At 42.4% G+C, this 21,510-nt stretch overlaps 2 protein-coding genes across 9 annotated transcripts in view; one reads left to right on the top strand and one right to left on the bottom strand.

The window, feature by feature from the left end:
* LOC125693050 (uricase-like) lies at positions 1–10,000 on the bottom strand. Its single transcript, XM_048944452.1, has 9 exons — positions 9,926–10,000; positions 9,440–9,547; positions 9,109–9,327; positions 8,550–8,666; positions 8,341–8,419; positions 5,339–5,525; positions 4,736–4,859; positions 4,238–4,321; positions 1–3,183 (listed from the first exon to the last, which is right to left on the bottom strand). Exons 1-9 carry the CDS (start codon positions 9,998–10,000, stop codon positions 3,046–3,048), a joined length of 1,131 nt encoding a protein of 376 aa, XP_048800409.1. The 3' UTR covers positions 1–3,045.
* Positions 9,285–21,510, top strand: part of DNASE2B (deoxyribonuclease 2 beta) — a 26,402-nt gene continuing 14,176 nt past the window's right edge. For 6 of the 8 annotated variants that reach the window (XR_007377033.1, XR_007377031.1, XR_007377030.1 and 3 more), the window contains exons 1-7: positions 9,285–10,699; positions 14,242–14,419; positions 15,921–16,002; positions 16,912–17,073; positions 18,678–18,875; positions 19,420–19,677; positions 21,372–21,477. Coding sequence is in view for 1 of the 8 variants with exons in the window: in XM_048944965.1 (XP_048800922.1) it covers positions 10,587–10,699; positions 14,242–14,419; positions 15,921–16,002; positions 16,912–17,073; positions 18,678–18,875; positions 19,420–19,775 (1,089 nt within the window). In the remaining 7 variants the exon portion in view is untranslated. Of the gene's footprint in view, positions 10,700–14,241; positions 14,420–15,920; positions 16,003–16,911; positions 17,074–18,677; positions 18,876–19,419; positions 21,350–21,371; positions 21,478–21,510 lie in introns of those variants that run through there. The other 2 variants (XR_007377036.1, XM_048944965.1) reach the window with 2 other exon arrangements.

Genomic DNA, 21,510 nt, shown 5'->3' on the forward strand with positions numbered 1-21,510 from the left:
CTGCTCTCTGAGCTTTCTAATGCTGCCCACAGAGGTTGTGGAGTCTCCTTCTCTGGAGATATTCAGAACCCTCCTGACACTTGCCTCTACAGTCTGTGCTAGGAACCAGGGGGTTGGGCTAGATGATTTCCAGAGACCCTTTCCAATCCCTGTGATTCTTTGATTTTCTTTGTGTAGGTGACTGTCTTGATTTTGTCCATTACGTATTCCTTGCTGTTTCTGTAAGAGAAAGGTAAAATATTTTCTAAAAAGACTGTATAGTCTGAAAGAGGAAGTAAAAGCCAGATTATTTTTAGCTACCATTTGTCTTCCAGAAAACACAGCTGCTGTTGAGATGAGAAAGCAACTGATGGGCAGTACTGGATATCATGTCAGAACTGTGGTTCTAACAGTGGCAGAGCTATGCAGGCGTCCTGGTTAAAAGCCAGCTTTGTGCTTTGGGTGCCCAGTGTCTGATTGCTCAGCTGATACTGGGTTGAGAGTGACAGTAGTCTCAGTGCTGCAGGTCTCCCTGCTATCACACTGAATGGGTAATTTAGAGACTCCTCCATCTCCTGGAGGCAGCATGAAGGAGCAAAGCAACGGTCAAATCCCCTGCCCTGCTGCCAGTCAGCACAGGAACAGGGAGACGTACTGCAGCCAAGATCCTCCTATTTGCTGACCATCATGGAGACCAAATCTAAAGAAGGTAGAAATGGTTTTAAGTTGAAAGGGGAAATGGTTGTAAGTTGAGGGATGGAAGATTTAGGTTGGGTGTCAGGGGGAAGTGAGAGTGGTGAGGTGCTGGAACAGGCTGCCCATAGAGGCTATGGATGCTCCATTCCTAGAAGTGTTCAAGGCCAGATTGGATGGGGCCCTGGGCAGCCTGGTCTGGTATTAAATGGGGAGGTTGGTGGCCCTGCATGTGGCAGGGGGGTTGGAGGTTCCTTCCAACCTTGCCATTCTGTGATTCTGTGAAGATAAAAAGGAATTTGGTTAGGGATTGGGCCCAAATAATGTAGCTAAGTCCCATTTTCAGGAATTATTTATCCCATTGTGATCTGATTCTAGTTGTCATATAGAAGATTTGGGCTGCTTCCTATTGTCTAAATGCTTACATTGGAAGGAATATGTTCATATGCATGACTCAGGTTTTGCAGTGCTGGATGGGGCTACGCTGAGATGTCTGTAAGGACTGCTGAGTGTCTGTGTGTGTGGAGATCTATAGAAGCCACATTACAAGAGTGTATGTGTGCTTTTAGCTACAGAATAATTTAAATCAACAACTAGTTGCTTCTTTGCATCCTTGTTCTGCCATGAAGTTTAATCCATTTCTACTTTGTAAGCCCACAGATGAAGCACTAATAGTAATGACAAACAACCTTCCACTTAGTGCAATTCATTTCTCACCAGGTAGAAAGAAAGTTGGTAGTGAAGAGCAGAATAAATGATCTGCTTTGCTTAAAAAGGGCTAAAGATTGAGATGTGCAATATGAGCCTTTTTTCCTTTTGTTTTTATCACTTGGTAGTGAACTGTCATTTGGAGCAATGCTGATCACTTTTTGAGGTAAAATTGTCTGAACTAAAATATCATTCCATACGATGTTTATATGTATATGCAAGTAGGAAATTGTTTTATTTCTTATTTCACAAAGAGTCAAGTACTGACTTGTTTGGTTTTTTATATTGCTCTTTATTTGCCCTTGAGAGATAAATTAATAAATTATAAGCACCTAAATATAGAAGTAGCAAGACATAAGCCCAAGCCCACAAGTACAATACAAATCAAGTCAAACAAGGTAAGAATGCACATCCCCAGCAAAACCTATCAGTGTCACTAATGGAGCCTTCAGAATCAACAAGTGACCAAAGAACAGCAGATCTGGGGCAGATTCACTCTGTGGTGTCATTTGTTCTGTTGTTTCTGAGGTGTTGTCTCAGGATTGTGAACAGTGCCTTCCCTTTACAACTGTTAATCTTGTTCACCAAGGCAAGTTCCTGTCATGGGGTATGGTGCAGGACATGTTCTTTTTCAGTATTTCTGAGCTTACCCTCTGTACTCAGAGAAATGCTGAGGAGGCACGAAGGAAACCAATTTGCAGTTTTCAGACATAACTTAGGGCACTTCCAATTGGATTTGCTGTCTCTGTCACATGGAATTCTGTGACAGTGAAACTTGGAGAAAATGAAAGCAGTGGTTAGAAGCTGTTAGAAGTTGAGCAGGATTTCTATTGCAAATGTGGTAGCTGCCATTTCTGAGATGAGAATTGCTGGTTCTGTAGTTTTATCTCAATGCATCCTGTATTTCTGCATCTTCCTAAGAATAATAGGGTTACTTAGATTGATTTCTGCCTGCTCTGAAGTCATGGTGAGATTATTAGACCAAAGAAAGCTATTTAATTAAAATTACAGAGATAGCCCAAATCCTCAAACACCTCAATGATTAATATAAAAGTAATTATAAAGTAACTGTATATTCTGATGAATAGCAGCAGCAGCCATGCAATCAAAACGCATGCAGAGAAATTAGTAAACAGCTGTAACTAGTCATGCTGTACAGAAGATATGTTAGATTTTTATTTTTTTTATTATTTCCTTCACAAAGAAATCAGTGTCTGATTGATTCCTCACTCAGTTGTTAGGTCAGAACTTCAACTCTCTAGATCAGTGTGGCATTAAGGGGTTGGCACAGGTTACATCAGTGAAACATCCGGTATTGTGCCTGTATATTCATTTTACTGAAGGAATATGAATAGACAACATACATAGTTGCTTATTTTGTGTGTCAAAAACATGTTAAAGATCATCAAATTCGTTAAGTCTGGGAATAGCTGATTTAAAAATATAAAAACTATAATGTTTCCAGCTGGGATTTCAGTCTGCAAATCACACTGAGTTCCAGGGAGATACTCTGATATCTGAATTTCTGAGGCTCATTTAGAAATCCCAATCTAGGAGTTCACAGAGTGGAAAGTAGTCAATGTGAAAGAAGCCAGTAGTAAGTATATGCTGATAGGAAAGCCATACTGCAAGTTTATCAGGAATGTACACAGGAAGCCAAGAGGTTTACTTTCCCTGAGCAGCTACCAGTCCAAACTGACTTTCCTTCTCATCTTTTATCATGTGGCTTTGTGCTTCTAAGTACTTCTTTCTGCCAAGCGTGCAAGCACAGGAACCATAGGGAGTTTCCACTGGAACCAGAACCTGTGGAGAAGGAACACAGATGTCATGCCTGAGACAAGGATGTGTCATTACAATCACAGAAGAAACTGCACCTATTCTCCTCCTTTCAAAATCATGTGTTGGTCCATGACATCCTTTCTGGACCTCAATGGTAGATTTTGTCATCTCAGATGAAAGTAGCTTTATAATGTCCCTGCAAGAGGCCAAAAGTAGTACAGGGTGGCAGGATAATCACAATTTGAAAGGAAAGCCAGAGTATAAGCTGCCTACGGACCATTGAACTGTCAAAACAACAAATGCAGTATGAAGTAACCAAGTTTCTCTCTGTCAAGTAAGGATAATAGAACAAACTTCCAGCTGAACCTGTCCAACAGCTAAAGCAGCTGTGGAAGAAGGAGAAAATACACTGTAGCTCCTTTGTCTGTCATTCTGCTTGATGTTAAGTTTATACGTATATAATATATATAATGTTTATATATTTATATAATTTAATATAATATATGTCAGTTTATATACCTTGTCCACTGCTGGACCAGCCTGCTTTGGCTCCTAATGACTACAGAACAATTCCTTCACTGCTGTCTTAGAATGCTGGTCTTCTGTCATCTAGAGATAAAGTCTACGGCTTTGGCTAACCTGCTTGTGACCTCACAGCACCAAGGATCCTCACTGGCCTCAGCAGCACTGCCAGTGGAGTAGAAAGAAGAGCCATATTGTACTGGCATTTCAAATTGCCAGGTCATGTGAAAGGATGATGAGACTAATTCTACTTGGTTAGACCTGCACAAGTTGACATTATCACTAAAATCATAATGCAATAAAAATGAATGATTACTTTTAGACATCTGATACGGATCTCTCTGATCTCCAAAACATTTTCCTGTGCTTAGCAACATAAGAAGGCAATCATTCTTCTCCTGTAGTTAGTGTAGAACTCCTTTAGTGGTAAGGTAGAGCTTTTACTGGGGCGGGGGGAAATTGCTCCCTTTAACTCTGTGTTCTATGCAGAGAGGCTGCTGTGCTTTATGGCTGTGTATTTATAGAGCAATTCTGGCAAACTGGAGCATTTACTTACTTCTTTGTCATTGGTACAGCCTAGTGCCTTCATGTCTACCACATTATAAAAGGTGTTGTTCAGGATGACTTCTATGACCTGTACCTGAAAATATGAAAACAGAGCAATGAATCATGATATTTCTCAGCCAACAGCCTTGAGATGTTTTCCCTCAGTGTGAAGAAAAACAGAGCAACATCTCCTTTCTCCAAAATATGCACAGCTGATAAATGCATTCTACTGAATGTGTGGTAGCTGTTTTAGTGTTCCTTTCACACTTACTCATATCCTACCAAGCATGCAGCAGTATTCTCCCTCATTATTGTCATAGCTAATAAGCAGGAATTCTCAGGATTGAAATTGTGAGAGCATTTATAGTTTTTCAGACCATCTAGCTGCACCACCAAACAGTTCCGTCTTAAGACTGCTAGAGGAGATTGGTTCATTTTGGTCCTCTCAAAGGACCAATTGATGTTTACTATTGTTAAAGTAAAACATCAACAGAAAGAAAGACAATACCTGTGACACTCGGGAGAGGACACACATCTGGATGCAGTTGATGGTCTTCTGGTAAGAGGGCGAATAATCCCCACAGTCAGGTGGCCCTGAGAAGGCCTCAAGGATGCAATCCCGGACTTTGGCCCTAGAGATAAAACATGTTCTTACAAAACTTCTGTCTAGATCCATCATATTTTACTGTGCTCATTTTCTTTCTACTTTTCTCTGTCTTTTTTGTCAGAAAAAGCACATGAGATTTCACAGAAGATCAATGTATTTGTCCTGTCTCCTCCCAGTTCCTCCCTTGCCAACTCTATACTTGCCAGCAAATGTTTTGTTAAAAATACTTAACAAATGAGTTGTGAAGCTGTTCTCTTAGTGTTCTGAATTGAGCTACAGACTGTCCATTTAAATCCTGCTGTCCAATGGACCATTAGAGACAGCAGCTGATTTAGCTGCAGGGATTGCTTTTTGCCCCAGTACTGAATGCTTAGAGCCTCTGCTGAGACCTACGGGAGCAGCTGTGCTTGGCAGATGCAGGTCTGGCCCTTACCCTGCTGCAATGCACAGAGGGACTTTGGGATCAAAGATTGGGTGATAAATATTATTAAGCTTTATATATACCACATGCAGTCAAAATCAAAATCTCTGCATTCGCCGTATGACCACTTGCAGAAGAGCTCTCCACATAAAATCCTGTCATTCCTTTGAGGAAGCGTGGTGTGTTCATTTCTGTAGAAGCCTTCAAATCCGGACTGTGTTGTCTTCATAAGTTTCAGATCTTTAATTCCAGCAAAAACAACCAGAGGACCTGTGAGCCAGAAATATGCGATAGCATGAGCCCTTTTCAGAGGCAGACAGAAAGGATCTCTGCTTGTGCACTTGTAGTAGCAGTTCTAGAGCCGTCAGGTAGTGACTACTCCAAGACTTGCACATTTCTGCTGCAAGGCTAACTACTTCTAAAAATTATTTTCTGTGTGCTGATGTTAGCAAGAAGGCAAGAAACAAGATAGAAGCCACTGAAATCAGAGCTCAGTCTAGAAAGAAGAGAATCTTCTTGAGTGACCTGCAGTGGAGAATCGAGGACACCTCTTCTCTCACTTCCTTGGAGCTGGGATGCATATCAGGTAGGCTGTTACTGATGTCAACTTGGGGATCGATCACTAATTGCTCAAAAGGGAAATGAAATGGGCTACTGGTGCTGTGGTGCACAGGAGAGGTAAAGGGAGGCCTTTTCTAACATGGAGAAGTGTTGAAAGGTAGGTTATACAAAGACTGGGAGCCTCAGCCAGAAATTCACTTTACATATCCATCCTGTTGTGTTTTGCATCCCTAAGAACGCGAGGGCAAGGAGCCAATGCAAATGCTTGCAGTTCAGCTAATTAGCAGGAACTGGCATTAATACAGATACCACCCACAGGTTCAAACTGACAGTGTTTTCCTTGTAGCCACTATTTATAAAATGAGCTGTTGCAGATCAATGCTGCATGGGCGGATTATAATTTTCTCAAGACCTAACAGTTGTGTCCTGAACATTTTATTCTGTCATTTTGGATGGCAGCTGAAAAAATTCATGTGGTCAGTCATTTAGATTACACCAAACTGATAATTGAAAATTTCACTGAGCAGAGCTGCCAAAAATGCAAATTTGGGAAAGAGGAACTTTACACCATGCAGACTTACCCAGAGCCCATATAGATGGTCACTGCTGAAGCCTATGCTGCTGCTTTGTGCTCTTCATGCACACACTAGCTAGTTTAAAATTAATCCTTCAGTAAGCCCGGCACATAGTAATCCTGACTTTGACTTGGAGGACTGACACACTTTTATTAAATTGCCTTTGAAGAAAGGAGCATATAAACAGGAGGGGGAACAGCTGTTTATGAGGGTGGATAGTGATAGGACAAGGGGGAATGGTTTTAAACTGAGACAGGGGAGGATTAGGTTAGATATAAGGAAGAAGTTTTTCACTCAGAGGGTGGCGCACTGGAACAGGTTGCCCAAGGAGGTTGTGGATGCCCCGTCCCTGGAGGCATTCAAAGCCAAGCTGGATGTGGCTCTGGGCAGCCTGGTCTGGTAGCTCCCAAGCAGGGGGGTTGAAACTAGGTGATTTTTGAGGTTCTTTTCAACCCAGGCCATTCTATGATTCAGTGAAAGTTAAACTGAAAGTAATTTTGCTGTGATGGATATTTCCAAATGACATGATTGTTTAGAGTGTTTTTTTGTTTGTTTGTTTAAATACCTTGTTACTGGGTATGATTAAAACTGTATTTCATCCATTTATTTTCTTGTTTACATTCATCATTGCTTTTTGAATGGTGTTATCTATTACTTTGACTACATTCCCTCATTATTCACCAAAGCTTTGTAGAATCTAAAGATTTATCTTATCTGCCCAATATTGTTGAACAGAATATACTGGATTTGCTTCAGATCTTGATGACTTCATTGCTCAGGTATAAGATAATTGGGTACAAATGTAATGCAAATACTACCAGTGTACCTTGAAGTATCTCATATTCAAATGCATACTGTTGTTTGAAAAGAATGCTTGCAACAAATGCTTTAAAGAAATGCTGGCTGGGTAGATGTCTAGGTAGAACTATAACACCTAGACAAAGTTTTTAAAGAGCTGAATGTCCCTGTGCTTTCAGAAGCTTTTGTGCTTGTACTGTTTTTTCAGTTATCTGATGGCAACTCCACTGAGAATTGGAATCGATGATCTTTAGAGGTCCCTTCTAACCCTGCAATGCTGTGATTAAGTTACTTCTGATGTTTTCAGGTTTTAAAAAATTCTAAGCCTCCAATCAATTGAAATAGTGCAGGGGAGGAAAAAAAAAAGAAGAAGAAGAAGAAGAAAAAGAAAAGGTTGTAATTCTATTAAGCCTCACAAGTTTTCTTTTAATGATGAGTAAAGTGTTAAAACATAGGGTTAACAGAGAAGTAAATTTATGTGTCTGGCTGCTAGGTGCATGGGAGGATGCTAAAGATAGAAAAGGCTCACTTATAAGGAGAATAAAAGGGAGTTGAAAATCTTCTGATTATTATTCACCCAAGCAGGGAATCCTGAAGAAACAACTGAAGGTCTGCATGAAGAAAAGACTAAGAAGGAAAGGCAGTTTTTTCAGAAAGCCTTTGTAAAGGCTGAAATTGCAAAATTGCATGCAGAATTATCATGATGATGAAATATTTAGATTCAGTTCATATACTGGAAGCAGAAGCTTCTCAAGAAAGCATAATATATTTTTTTCTTCATTCAGGTTTCTTTCTTAATTTTTTTCAAGAAGATAAAATTAATTATATCAAGGCTGAGAAAAATGTAGTAGTTGTCAACATTACTGTGAACATTACAAAACATTATGCCAAAAGGCACTGGAAACCTGCATGGGCTTTCTCTTTTTTTTTTCAGCAGGAATGTGGGGCCAATGCTCAGCTGTTCTTTAGCTGTCTCTCAGAGATCAAGGACTACATAATTAGACCATAAAATTATTCCTTGGTTTAGACCTCTGGAGAGGTTTTGTTCCTCTGTAAGCCCTGCCATGGCTTTTGCTGTCCCTAAAGCAACCTTCTGTCATCAGCAGAAATATTTACAGAGAAGCAGGGGAAGCTGCAAAGTCTTTTCTCACCATTCCGGCACTGCTCAGCTTCGCAAAAGCGAATCCCATCAGGAACAAGTATGAATGAGTGGATGTGGGGAACGCCGTTCTAAAATCCAGAGTAGACATGTGAGTTAAAATGCAGAAAGCAGAAAGCATCACCTTCACAGGAAAGCAGGGTAAGAGAGTGGCAAATGGCTCCAGCACGAGCCAAGGGAATGCATTAGTATTTCAGATACCTGGTATTGACGTTGCCATGGCACTTCCTGAACGTAGGTTTTGACGTACGCCACTTGGCAAAATGTTGTCATGAAGTGTTTGCAGATATCTATAGCAAATTGTTCTATACTTGAGATCTAAGGCAGCAAAGAATATTATTAGAATGAAGCAATTACCTCACATACAAGAGCAGATTGTTCTAATTGTAAATATTTAGGGAGCATCAATGTTGTTAAAAATACAGATTTCTTTCAATTCTGGTTCTGCGAGCTTACTCACTTGATCAGCTTGCAGCAAATGCTGCAAATAAACATCCAGATCCAGCTAAAAATCTCCCATTCTGCAGCTTGGGAGCTGGAGTCCCTGGATGTAATGCTGAATGTGGATTTCATTAAAAGAGAGAGAACTTGAGCTGCAGATTTTCTTTACGGTATGAGGAACTGAGGGAGGTAAGAGCACAGTTAACAGAATTAAGAAGAGACTAAGCTACTTAGAGCCCTTCTGTTTAAAATGCTGCATAACAAACACTTCCCAGTGAAGAGACAAGAAAAGCAAGGATAGCTAAAAAGTAAAAGATACCCCATTTTTTTTGGCCAACACCAGGACAATATTCTTAATGGTGTCTGTAGGTATCACTAAAGAGTTGTTTCCATCCAAATACTCATGAGCAGAAGTCAGCCGGAGATGTGTGCACACTTCCACTTCTTTAACAAAGTGCTTCTTCCCTTCTCTATGAAGGCGAAGGAATTTGATTGTGTTCTTGCCATATTCACAGTTGAGCACTTCTATATCCTTAATCTGAAGGGAAAAAAACACATGCTATAGTTGTAACTCAGAACTCAGCAGAGGCATTAGTTACACTTAGGCAGTGAAACATAAGCAACGTTTATTGTTTTATTTCTGTGATTACCTGTGATAATGAAAATATTTCCAAGTTCTGATAGAAGGATAAATGCTTTGAGATGTCTTTATGAGTAGCAGCTATGACAGACTTTAAAACGTTTCTTGGAGGGCAGATCTTTTAGCAAATCGTACGCGGAGCTGCAGGGGCACTGAAGCAAAGCTTCAGTGCAGGGCAGGCAGGTGGCTTTGTGAGCAGGCACAACTCCCAAACAAAGAATGAAAGCAGCTGTCATGTTCTTGATGACTTTTGTTTTCTGTTGCCCCATCTGTGCATGTTGTGGTTCCCGAGAGAAAGAAGGAAAGAAGGGCCGGGCTGGGCTGGTTGAAAGGGTTTTGTTGCAACCGGATTCCTGGTTGCTCATGAAAGGGATCAGAAGCAAGTCTGAGCAGCAAAATTCAGCTCTCAATTCACACTTCTACAATCCTGGCTTTCTGGGATCATTGTTTTTGTTTGCGCTAAGCCCTAATTGCTTTCATCCTGCTTTGGTCAGACGCAGTCCAACTTGCACAGCTTCTGCCGTGCTGGAGACACTGCAATGGGAGGGAAGGAAAAATACTGTAGGGTCATGGGGTTTTCTTTTCTGCTAAAACATCCAGTGCTGACTGCAATAGACTTTCCCTGAGGCTGACTCGTCCCGTACCTGATATTAACTTATTCCAGTGCAAGTGTAATGGGAAAGGAGACGAGAATATTTTCAAGACTAGGTTCAATTCAGACTTTGTTCCTAAGATAAATGCTAGTGCATTTAAAAGGGAATTTAAAAACCTTACTAACCAACTGGAAGTAAATTGCTATGGCTCAGAGGCTTTTGTTGCTGTCAGTCCCTGCAAATGGACGTTCAGTGCCCATGGGCAAATGGAGGAACAGAGCTGAACTGGGGGCTTTGCAACCGGGAATGATGCAAAGGCTGAGCTCACTGCAGAGGCTGCATGGAAAAGCAGAGAGGAGAAAGTGGGTTTGGTTTGCTTGTCTGAAAACTGAGCTTTTTCGGGTAGTTGTACAAGATTGACGAGTTTCACGTGTCCGTTCTTCTGCCCGGATTGACGCGCGCGAGCTTCTAGCCGATGCTGGGGGCGTTCACAGGCAGCCTGAGGAAACGCAGGCGACTTCTGTTTTCGGAGCCTGCCCTGCGCTCACTGTGCCACGCGCCGAGATGACTGCGAGCTGTGCGTGGCGCGGCCCTACTCTGCTGCTGCTGCTCTTCTCCCCAGCCCTGTCGGCAGTGGAGATTTCCTGCAGGAACGAAGACGGGGAGGCAGTGGACTGGTAAGTAAGCACCGCACACGGGAGGGAAACTGGATGAGTAAATAATGCCTAAAATTACACTGTGCAAAGTAGGCGGGTCACTGGGAAGTAATGCATAGCAAGCATTGGTTTAATCCTTCTTGCCTCTGAGTAGCTGAATTTTACATTAGGAAAACCTGGGCTAGGTTACTGAAAGGTGATTTCATTCCATGGAACAAACCACGCTGCTCTGTTATGACTAACTGCAAAATAATGACAGGTTTACGCAGCGTTCATTTCTGATGATCAAAGCCAGCCTCACCTGTGTTCCAGTGCCAGCACCACAACTGCCTGCAGCAGCACTGCTGGGAAAATGCCCGCACCCTGCCCTGATCTCACTGATGGCCCCTGGCCACGCAAGGGAGCTGAAGCCCAGTTGCCTCCCGAGTGGGCTGGGAGACGCACAAGGAGCGCAGGCAGCCGTGGCTGTGTGGGAAAGCGGTGTCTGGCAGCGCCCAGCCAGCACTTAGGTGCCAAGTGATTAACTGGGTTAATGCACCTTGAAGATGAAAGACACGAAGTGTAATCACAAAACAGCCAACCCATGTTTAGAAAGTAAAGCAAGGGCTTTTAAAAAAGGAAAGAAAAGAAAAAAAGCACTGAAGCCTCTGAAGGACAAATACTAGGCACTTTAAAATAAGAATGATAGAGCATTAATTAGTTCAGATATGAGTGATAGAGGAGGTGGTGCTGCTCTGTACCACCACCCTCACACATGGCTCACCAGGGGCTCCCAAGCACAGGCAGTGTGCTGCGCACATTGAGCTCCTGAGGGACTGGGCCAGCCCCATCTTGCTTATCAATGCACCTCCAGATAAAAGTCATTTTTTGGGAATCAGAATCTGAATTGGTGCAGGCAGCCAAGAAATTGGTGATAAGAAATATTTCATTTCTCTGTAAAACAATGATTTCTTTCAGAATAAGTTGCAGACCCTGGTCCCTTCTGACAGGAGTAGTAGGGAGAAGAGGGGAGATCTTCCAAACATATCGTGACCTGATAAAAGAGAAGCTTGCCTGTCAGCATGGTCGTGCTTGTTTATTGACAAACATCCTCTGCTTCTTCCTGATTCTGAAGTCAGGTGCTACGAAGCAGAACTGAAACTGCTGAGAAAAGCTTCCTCTTAAGCAAAGGATGTTGACACCCTTTAAAATAAACACAGCTTTTCTTTTTTTTATTTTCACTTGCAAGAGCTGTATGAGTCTCTGCTGTTCAGTGGCTTCCTGCTGCAATTCTCCATAATTGCTTATTACCAGTACTCACACACCTTTTCTTTGCTGCTAGACTGAAGGAATCACTTCCCTTATCACTCTGATTCCTCCCTGGAAATGCCAAAAGCTGAGTGGGAGGGGGCTTTGGGCAGCTCACATTACTGGGAGGCGTCCTACTGGGGGACAGCTGGATCTGTAAGGTCCCTTCCAACCCAGACTGTGCCATGAATCTGGTCCTCCCACCTGTGTCCCTGGCTTGCCTGCACTTCCTTCCATGAGTGGTAGTGCTGGCAATGGCCACAGGTGCTGTTTCACCTGGGAGCTCACCTCACCAGCCCCTGCACACAGCATATGGCCCCAGGCCCACTGTCCTTAGGAGAGCAGAAGTCTCTGTTTTATTGGCCCAAGTTCACTGCACTCTTTGAGAATCATCTTGTGCACACAGAGCCAGGGATTGAAGCCAGGGCTGTGCATTGGTTTTTATAGGATGTGGAAAAAAGAGATTAAAAGGTGGTTAAAATTTGCTTCTAGTAATTCAGTGCTCACTCAGAAGCAAGCACTGTGGCTGTGTTAATCAGATTCTTTGCTGCTAATAACTTTGCTTTTTCCTGATTGTCAGGAAAGTAATTTCAGTCCACTCCCACAACACTTCAATACTTTAAGCGCTTGAGAAACTTCCTGTGCAGTTAGCAGTGAGGACTTTCATCCAGCTTTAATTGCTGAGGCACTCATCTGTCAGGTCAAGTGCTCAGCTCACCTGGGAGTGGGCATTCCTGTAAGCACGTCAGCTGCAGGGCTGTAAACATGGGGAAAGCACCGACCTTCCAGAACATTTTGGAGGAGCTTGGAAAGGCTTCAGGCAGCAGTTCTTGGTTCATCTCCTACCTGTATAACTACTACTATTTGTCTTCTTTCCAAAACCTCATTGCAAGTGAAGGGATGGCTGCAGCTTCTCAAGTAGGAAACGCTCTCACCAGACCTCCCCTGCAAATTCCTTCTTCACCTTCTCCTGGAACATCCCTCAGACAGTGGGGATGCAGGTGGATTACAAGAATCACTAGCATGGTGTGTGCTTCTCCTCAGTCTGTATGTGTGCCCTTCCATGGATTAAGTGTCCCTCTAGCAAAATGCTGTTCTGGTGCTTTTACCTGCTTTCTGAGCTGCCTTTTTTTTTTTTTTTTTTAAACCAACTGTAATTTATCTGGGCAGGACCTACTCCTCCTGACATACTGACAGTGTTAAGTGCAGTCAGACTGCATTATTGCTAAGCATTATGCACAGGACCGAAAATAATGCCGCTCAGTTCTTACTATTGACATAAATAACAAATTACTTAAGCAGAGCACTCAAAGCAAGTGGCTCAATTAATTAGACTGCAATTAATCCCATGGACTTTTGTACTAGGAAAACCTGTTTACTTCATCAGATACACTAGTAGAAACGGACCCATTTGCCAACAATGTCAAGTACTCTGCAATTTTGAAGAGATTTGTGTTTCTTACTGATTGTTTGTAAATATTCCACTTGCAACAGCTCAGCAGAATGTGTGTCTGCTATTGAAGGATTATAATTAATCATGGTTTCGTGCTTATTTATGTGTGTATGAACAAGTGGAATTATATAATTTTATGATTTAATATACAGTGTAATTATGGCTCATATAAATACATAATTCTATTTGTATAGAATAAGAAATTGTTGGTAAGAGTTATCCATATTGACCAAGAGAATGGCAGACTGAGTTTGGGACCTGAAGTTCAGGCTCAGCCTTTTCCTGTTTACGAAAGCCAGGAGCAAGCAGCATGGATTTGGTGGCTGCATGGGACACCAGAGGATGTCCCCACAGTGTGCATCCCTGCATAGTTTTCCCTGCTTCATCTCCCTGATGCTGAGCTCACAGTTCAGTCACTGAAATGCTAGGCACAACTCATTCAGCCTCATCCTTTGTGCCGAGGGTGAAAACCCCACAAAGATGCAGGACAGAGTTGTGTTCAGATGCTCACATTCACATTTTAGCCACAGGAGGGATGTGGGTGCAGTGAGGGAAAACTAAGGCTAGTTATTCTAGGGTACTGACAACAGTGTGGCCATAGCAAGGGTAGTTTGGTGCTGGCTAAGCCTCTTCAGAGAAGCAGACTGAAGGTGCCCGCAGGGACACGGTGCTGCTGGCTCCAGAGTGTTAGCACTGGTGTCCCTGTGCAGGCATCTCTGTGGTCACCTTGGTCCTTACATGCTCATGGGGGAGAAGAGATGGACCTATGCATTGAGGTAGAATGGTTTGTGAGAAAAACAAAATTTGTTTGTCACTGCTGCAGGTTTGCTCTGTACAAGCTGCCAAAGCACACCAAAGGAGATGGCACAGGGCTGGGCCTGGAGTACCTGTACATGGACAGCCTAGCGCAGCAGTGGCAGCCTGGCAGGTACCTTGTCAACATGACACAGAGTGCTCTGGGACAGACACTGGGGCAGCTCTACAAAGCATACGAGTCCAAGGTAAGTAAGGTTTAATTGCTGTGTTGCTATCATGTCTACCTGACAGTACATGCAAATTAAATGAAACCAGCCAAAATAAGCATGTAGGGCTATAGCCAGACCTGACTGACTAGATCTGCTAATATGCATCAAGGTGAGCATACTGGTGGCTTGGCAGATCATTTGCAGTTCTGGCTACAATTAGAATCATAGAATCGTAGAATTGTTTGAGTTGGAAGGGACCCCTAAATATCAGCTACCCCAACTCCCCTGCTTTGAACAGAGACCCCTACAGCTTGATCAAGCGCTCAGAGCCCTGTCCAGACTGACATTGCAAGTATCCATGAACAGGGCATCCACTGCCTATCTGGGCAACCTGCCCCAATGCCTCCACCCTAATTGTAAAGAGCTTTTAAATATTTTCCCTATATTCAAAATTAGAATTAGAAGTTGCCCTAGAAATTTCTAGTTGAGTCTTTCACACACTTGAAGTATTGTCCATCAAATAGATGAACATTGGTGCACGGTCCCCATGGCTTTGTTTCTGCAATTTCTGTTGAGTGGTGGCTGAAGCACAGAGCCAGCTGTCAGCTCAGCCCAGCCTGGTGCCGATCACCCACCTTAGCCCTCCCAGCTGCATGTGTTTTGCGTTTCACCTTAGATCACATTTGGGTTTTGCTGTTGCCTTCTGACTGCTTCACCAGTAATGATTTCTTTTTCTAGTCAGAAACTTCCTTTATGCTAGTGTGATCATAAAATACCACAAGATCTGCCCATGGTTATTTTTTAGCATCTACACATTGTTCCCATTCTTAAGAGTCTGGGTGTGTCTTTGCATTTCTGCTGTGGGTTGGTGGTAGGGTGTCATTACATTTATATGTTTAAAAAAAAATTGGTCAAATATTGCCAAACCACTCGACTCTCCTATTCTGTATCATGCTGGAACTGTAATACAAACAATCTTTACAAGCTGAGCTATGCTGATGCCATCTTCCTACACTGCTAGCATTTGCAAACTGCACAGCAGGTGGGGAAACATTTCTCAACACCTTTGAAGCTCTTTATTCGGGGCAAATAAGGTGCAGCTGTATGTAAATTTTTTTGTAAAAAATATTCATGGTTTGTCCTTCATAAGAACACTTGAAATGGCTTCTTTTCCTGAGCAGACATTTTCACAGAACCTTGTTGCTAAGTGAGAAAGAGATACACAGAAAAGCAGAGAATGGGAAGTTCTGGGAAGTGGTTGCCCAACAGAACCCATGGAAATTGTCCTATTGAGCATATTGAGCCTCAAGGACTGTTGCAATGATTGAGAGAACTTCTGCTTGATATTAACCAGGATCGTAATGCTGAGTCTTCAAGTTTATTTTAGTGTAAGCTCTGTGTAGATGGTGGCAGCTGACATGGGAAAGAGTCTCGTGATGTATGCAGAGATCTGCTGAATTCTTTCAGAAAAAGTCATTTGCTTAAAGGCCTTCCTCTTACTGAATGTCGTGTTTCAGAAATGTGTGTTTCCCTGCAGAGGAACAACACTGTGTATGCAATCTATAACGATGAGGTCCCTCATTCAGGCTCCATCAGCTCTAAAAAAGGACACACCAAAGGTACAGGGAGAATCCCCAGCTTTCCTCTTTTTTAAAGTTGTGGAATTTGTTTGTTTGTCAATCTGCATATCTAAAAATCCTGCCTAAAACAAAACTGGAAAGCAATTTGCACGATGAGTGGTTTGCGGCGCGGTGACAGATGCAGTTGCTTCTATTCTGGTTCTGCTGTGCCTGTGCTGTATTGAAGAACTCTTAGGGATTAGGGACCCTTTGTTTTCAAGAGTGGAAACTCTTGTATCTCCTTCTGCAAGTACAGACACATCGTCCTGAGCTGGCTATGTGACAGCAGCACCCAGTGCAAGGGGAAAGGCACCCTGTGAGACAGTTAGCCTCTGAACTCCCAGCTTTCCATCTCTGTGGAAGGATTATAGAGGCACTTAAGTAAGCAGTGACAGTATAGCCACAGAGCTGCTGTGCAATCCTGGTGGTCCCTTGAGGAAGCAGATGGGATTTGCCCAGCCTGGCGCTGGAGAGCTTTGGCAGGGCTGTATCTGGCTGTAGATCTGGGGGCTGCTCCCTGGGCCCATGCCTACCTGCAGTGCAGGCATCCTGCACTGAGCACAGTGATGAAATGAAGGGAAGGGGAGGGGGGCATGAGGAGGGAATCACAGACAATAAACCATCAGATTTTTCAGAGACGGTATTTGAGCAGAGAATGAAAAGGTTTTGCAAAGATTTTCTTTGAAAGCACAGAGGTGACAGTTCATGTTAGGCTACACAGCCGAGAATTAATGCAATTTTAGCACAATATCAGTGTTTTCTATAGCCCATTAATATACTGTAGAGCCAGTTTCGCTGTAGACATTAACACACTAAAGCATGAGGTCTGCAGCAGCAAATCCAAAGCAGGACACCACTGCGATGTCTCAGGGCTTACGTCATTCATTTGATATAACTTTCCTCTGATAGGGTTTCTGCTCTTGGACAAATCACAAGGCTTCTGGGTGATCCACAGCGTGCCCTTGTTCCCCCCCTTTCCCGAAGATGGCTATGGTTACCCAGCCAGTGGGGAGTTCTACGGACAGACAGCCATGTGCATAACCTTCACATATGAGCAGTTCATAGAAATAGGTAAGGATTCTCCCTAAGAATGCCTTTGCACCACTGCAACTCTCTGACTCCTTTCCTTTTTGCTGTGCCTCCAAAATTGCTTGCTTTTGTCCTCCATTATCAAATTTGGTAACCAAGTGGGGCCTGGAAACTGCATGCTTGGCTTTCAGTTCTATTTATCGAGTTCTTCCTGTGGGAATGTGGGAAATTCACTCTTCCACTCTTTCTCCATCTCCCATGGGATCTACTGAGATAATAATAGTCACAAGCGCATATTGAGGGCAAAGTCAGCCCATACATACCAAATGCTTTAGAAATATAAAGGAGGATGGGTCATCATTTTTAACAGAAGTAGTAGCTTATTCAACTGCTGTAGTCTGCAGTTCTACAAATGCAAAGCAATCACTGCTTAGCAGGAATGGTGGCCTTGACGTCAGAAATACTAACTGTGGAAAAAATATTCTCCAGAATTTCTATACGTACTTTTTGCCACATAAAAAGTGAACCCTAAAAATAAGAAAAATAAAATCTGTATCTGTAAGATTTAGAAGTACCTGACACTGGAGGTCCTGAATAAGGACTATGAAAAGGCATGGTAAGATATAACTTATATGTTCCTTAACACCTTTTACATTTTTTTTTGCTCTTTGCTCAGTTACAAGTGCCAGATTTTATCAAAGAAATGCATAAGATTATAAATAAACAAGCTGGGCACACTATGGAGCTGTTAAAACCAAGATCCTGCTCCTGGAGGTGCATCTTTGCTTGTGCTTAGGGAAAGGGAAGAAGAAAATGAGAAGCACAGTAAAGTTTTCGTGCTCTATCCTCCCAGCTTCTAATCTGTGGTTTAGGGTTTTCCTGAGCTGGAAAGACTGGAAAGTTCCTGATGGAGTCATCTTCATGAACTCATCACTCGTGGAGCTATTTGTATCCTTCCTCTTTATGAAATCCACAGCGAGGCCTGAGCACTGTACAAAGAATTTTCTTCTGCAGATCCAGTCCAGATTCTGAAAGTCAAACTCTATTCTCCCTAAAATCCAGCCAGGTGCTTGGTCAGCTTTTCGCTTTGGCTTTGGCTTTGGCTTGGCAAGTGTAACTGAGTGGAAACTCCTCCTGTAAATACAGACTTGAATTCACACGTGCCACTTCAGCAGTGTGACCACTCAGAGGCTTGAAGGTGATCATGGAGGGATGTGGTACGGCCCTTCTGCTGAGTGCAGGGAGGTGTACATGGTAAAAATGGAGCTTACTCTCCCAGCCAGGCTATGTGCTACAGGGCTAGTCAGAACTCAAAGCAATTAAACACATTTTTGGTTGCTAAAACAAGCTACTTCGACACTGAACTCCTCTGGGAGATAAATTGTGAAGATTAGAAAGGATTTGTGCTTCTCTTCCCAGGCTGAACTTTGCTGTCTTGATTGCTCCACTTTAACCTATTTTCATTTTGCTTATTTTCATTTCTTTGTGGATGTTTTATGTTGTTTGGGGGCTTTTTTTTCTGTGGTTTTTTGTTTCCACTTTAACCTACTTTCATTTTGCTTATTTTCATTTCTTTGTGGATGTTTTATGTTGTTTGGGGGCTTTTTTTTCTGTGGTTTTTTGTTTGTTTACTTGCTTTTTTCTAGACCAACAGATGCTGAGCTCTAATCCAGAAATCTACAGCTGCTCCCTCCCTGATACCTTCCAAGCCGATCTCCCAAACCTTCAAAAGCTTTGTGCAGGCTCCAAGCTGCCCTCAGGCCCCCTGCGCCGCCTCTCCAAGCTGCAGTCGGCACGTGGAGAAGCCTTTCTCCACTTTGCAAAGTCTAGTTCTTTTGTGGATGGTAAGTGAAAGTGCTGTTATCTATCATGTGCTCAAGCAAGCAGTGGGCAGTCAGTATATCCTTTGACAGTATTTTCTTTGAGGGGAAGAAAAGAATTTCAGCTTCAGAAATGAATTAGCAGAGCAGGGAATGGTCTTCTGTCATTCTGTCAGCCCCACAAAGTGAAAAGCTATCTCGTCTCTCAAATGTTTTACAATGCACATTAGTGAGGTTGTCAGAAATTTTCTATCCTGATATTCAACTGTAGCAGCAAAGAACAAAAATTAGGTTTGAATAATCTGCTTTTTTTTGTTATGAAGAACTGAGGTTTTTTGTTATTTTTTTTCCTTTATTTCCTATTGATTATTTCTAACAAGTTTTCCAGAGAAAGAAGGGAAAACAAGAATGAATTCGGGAAATAAAATCAGGGCAGGATGGGGGTAAAATCTCTTCTGGTTCACTTCAGGCATTGGAGAGAAGTTAGCCCAGTTTAAGTGATCCTTTTTGATTCCTTCTTAAATGAAGGAAAATGATGGGCTGACTCCCATCCTCTGCTTTCCCACAGATATCTACGTGGCCTGGGTGGCTCAGGAACTGAAGACTGATTTGTTGGCTGAATCCTGGCAGCACTCTGGCCAAAAGCTTCCCTCAAACTGCTCTCTCCAGTACTACGTCTACAACGTAAATCTCATAGGGACGCCACTGAATTCCACCTTCCATTCGATCCAGGATCACTCCAAATGGTCTGTTTCAATGAAGGATGAAGTTCAGTGGACCTGCATTGGAGACCTAAACCGTGCTGCTGAGCAAGCTTGGAGGAGTGGTGGGTTCATCTGTACACAGAACAAACACATCTACAATGCTTTTAGACATTTGGTGATCCACTACGAAAGTTGCAATGATGCTTCCACGTGGATATAAATCGACTGTTCCTCCCAAACAGCATAGCCCCTCGTTACATAAAATGTGTAGGAAATATCTCCCTTAAATTATATTTTCTCTCTGGAAAAAAAAAATGGCCCTGTGAGTTACCAGATGCGCTAGACTTTCACTTCATTAGCTACAAAAGCAGGCATTTTATGGGTAAAACATGGCTGTTTTTTCCCTGCACTGTGACACTGAAGCAAAGCGCGCTGCTGCCAGCAGTGCTTCACAGGGGACGTCAGTGAGAAATGCTGGACAGGGGATGTGAGGAAAAACGAAAACTTGCTGTGCTATGTAGGCTGTCTGGGATGGGCTGTTGACAGGAGAAAAGTACCCCAAAATGCTTCAAAATCACCGCCTGTTCCAGGTTCTGTTGAGATCAGATCATGGCTGCTGAGGCTGGGCTGAATTTCTTAAAAGTCAGGCGTAATTGGATGCAGACAGGAAGACAAGTAGTCTGGGGACAAGAAGGCTTCATTTTTATGATTAATTTTTGGAGAAGAAATCAGCTTTGAATCATTTGTTACCAACAGCTTGGGAATGTTTCTAGTGCTTTTATTCATGTGCAGCAATCATATAAACCAATAAACACGTCCAAAAAATGAATGAATAAAATAAATTAAGAGAGAAGATGTTCTTTTTATGGTCTCTCTCCTCCATCTATAGCTATTTGTGATTGGTTATACGGTTTAATAGCTGCCAAAGGAAAAATTGAGAAAATTAGGGGGAAAAAAAGAGAGAGAAGAAAATATTTGAACATGTTATTTCATCTACATTTTCACACTGCAGATTATGTGGCTGTTAATTTTTGATACCTCTGTTCTCAGGCCTAGCATTTGAAGTTTGCATAGATTTGCTATAAAGACAAAGCTAACTTGCAAACTTGCAGTAGCATTTTTTGAATCAATTTTTAATATGTTCTTAGGTACATTTATAGGATTATATCTCACTTTTTTTTTTTCCTGAATTGCTATAAACTTATGTTTGAAGGTTTGCCTGCCCTGCTAATATTTCTGTTTTGCTGTGTTTGTAGTCCATGCCCCTGACTGTATACAAGTGTCAAATAGCTATCAAGAAATACCCTATGACCACAAGAATTTACTGAAGACTTCCTTCCCTTTCTGTCCTGAAAAAATCAATCAACAAAGTGTTCAAAGTACCAAATAAATGAATGTCATATCACATTTGAGTGTACTTCTTGAAGAAATAAAACTACTGTATCTGGCCTGGTTAATGGGAGAACTGTGCAAAACTGGATTGTATGTTTAGTCAACCTGGGTTGAAGATAAAGCTGACTCTCATAGCTCACTGAAAATAATGTAAATAGTTTAGATGTTTTGCACAAAATGGACTTTTTTCTTTATCTCTACATATGAGCAAAAAGTTTTACAAATAATGTTAAGTAACGTTTTTCCTCTGAAGCTTGTCAAATTATTTTATGTGCATGCTTTCCATTGTTTCACCAGCTGTGGTCAAGTAATAACTATTTGTGGCTGTGAAAATTGCCTGTTAGACAGCAGTGAGAGCTGGGACAGTAGGGCTTGGCTTCGATAAGCCAAGATAAAATTTGTCTTGTCCATTTTTTCATGGCAGACACTGACCCAACTGGCCTGACCTCTTGCATCTTGCCCACAGCATCACATGTTCGTGTACAGGACGTACAGGAACAACAAGGAGACCTTCACTGGAATCAGCTCAGGTGAGGTGCTCCATGGTGCACCAGAGGGCTCTG

This window comes from Lagopus muta, chromosome 5 (genome assembly GCF_023343835.1).
Source record: "Lagopus muta isolate bLagMut1 chromosome 5, bLagMut1 primary, whole genome shotgun sequence".
Lineage (NCBI taxonomy): Eukaryota > Metazoa > Chordata > Aves > Galliformes > Phasianidae > Lagopus > Lagopus muta.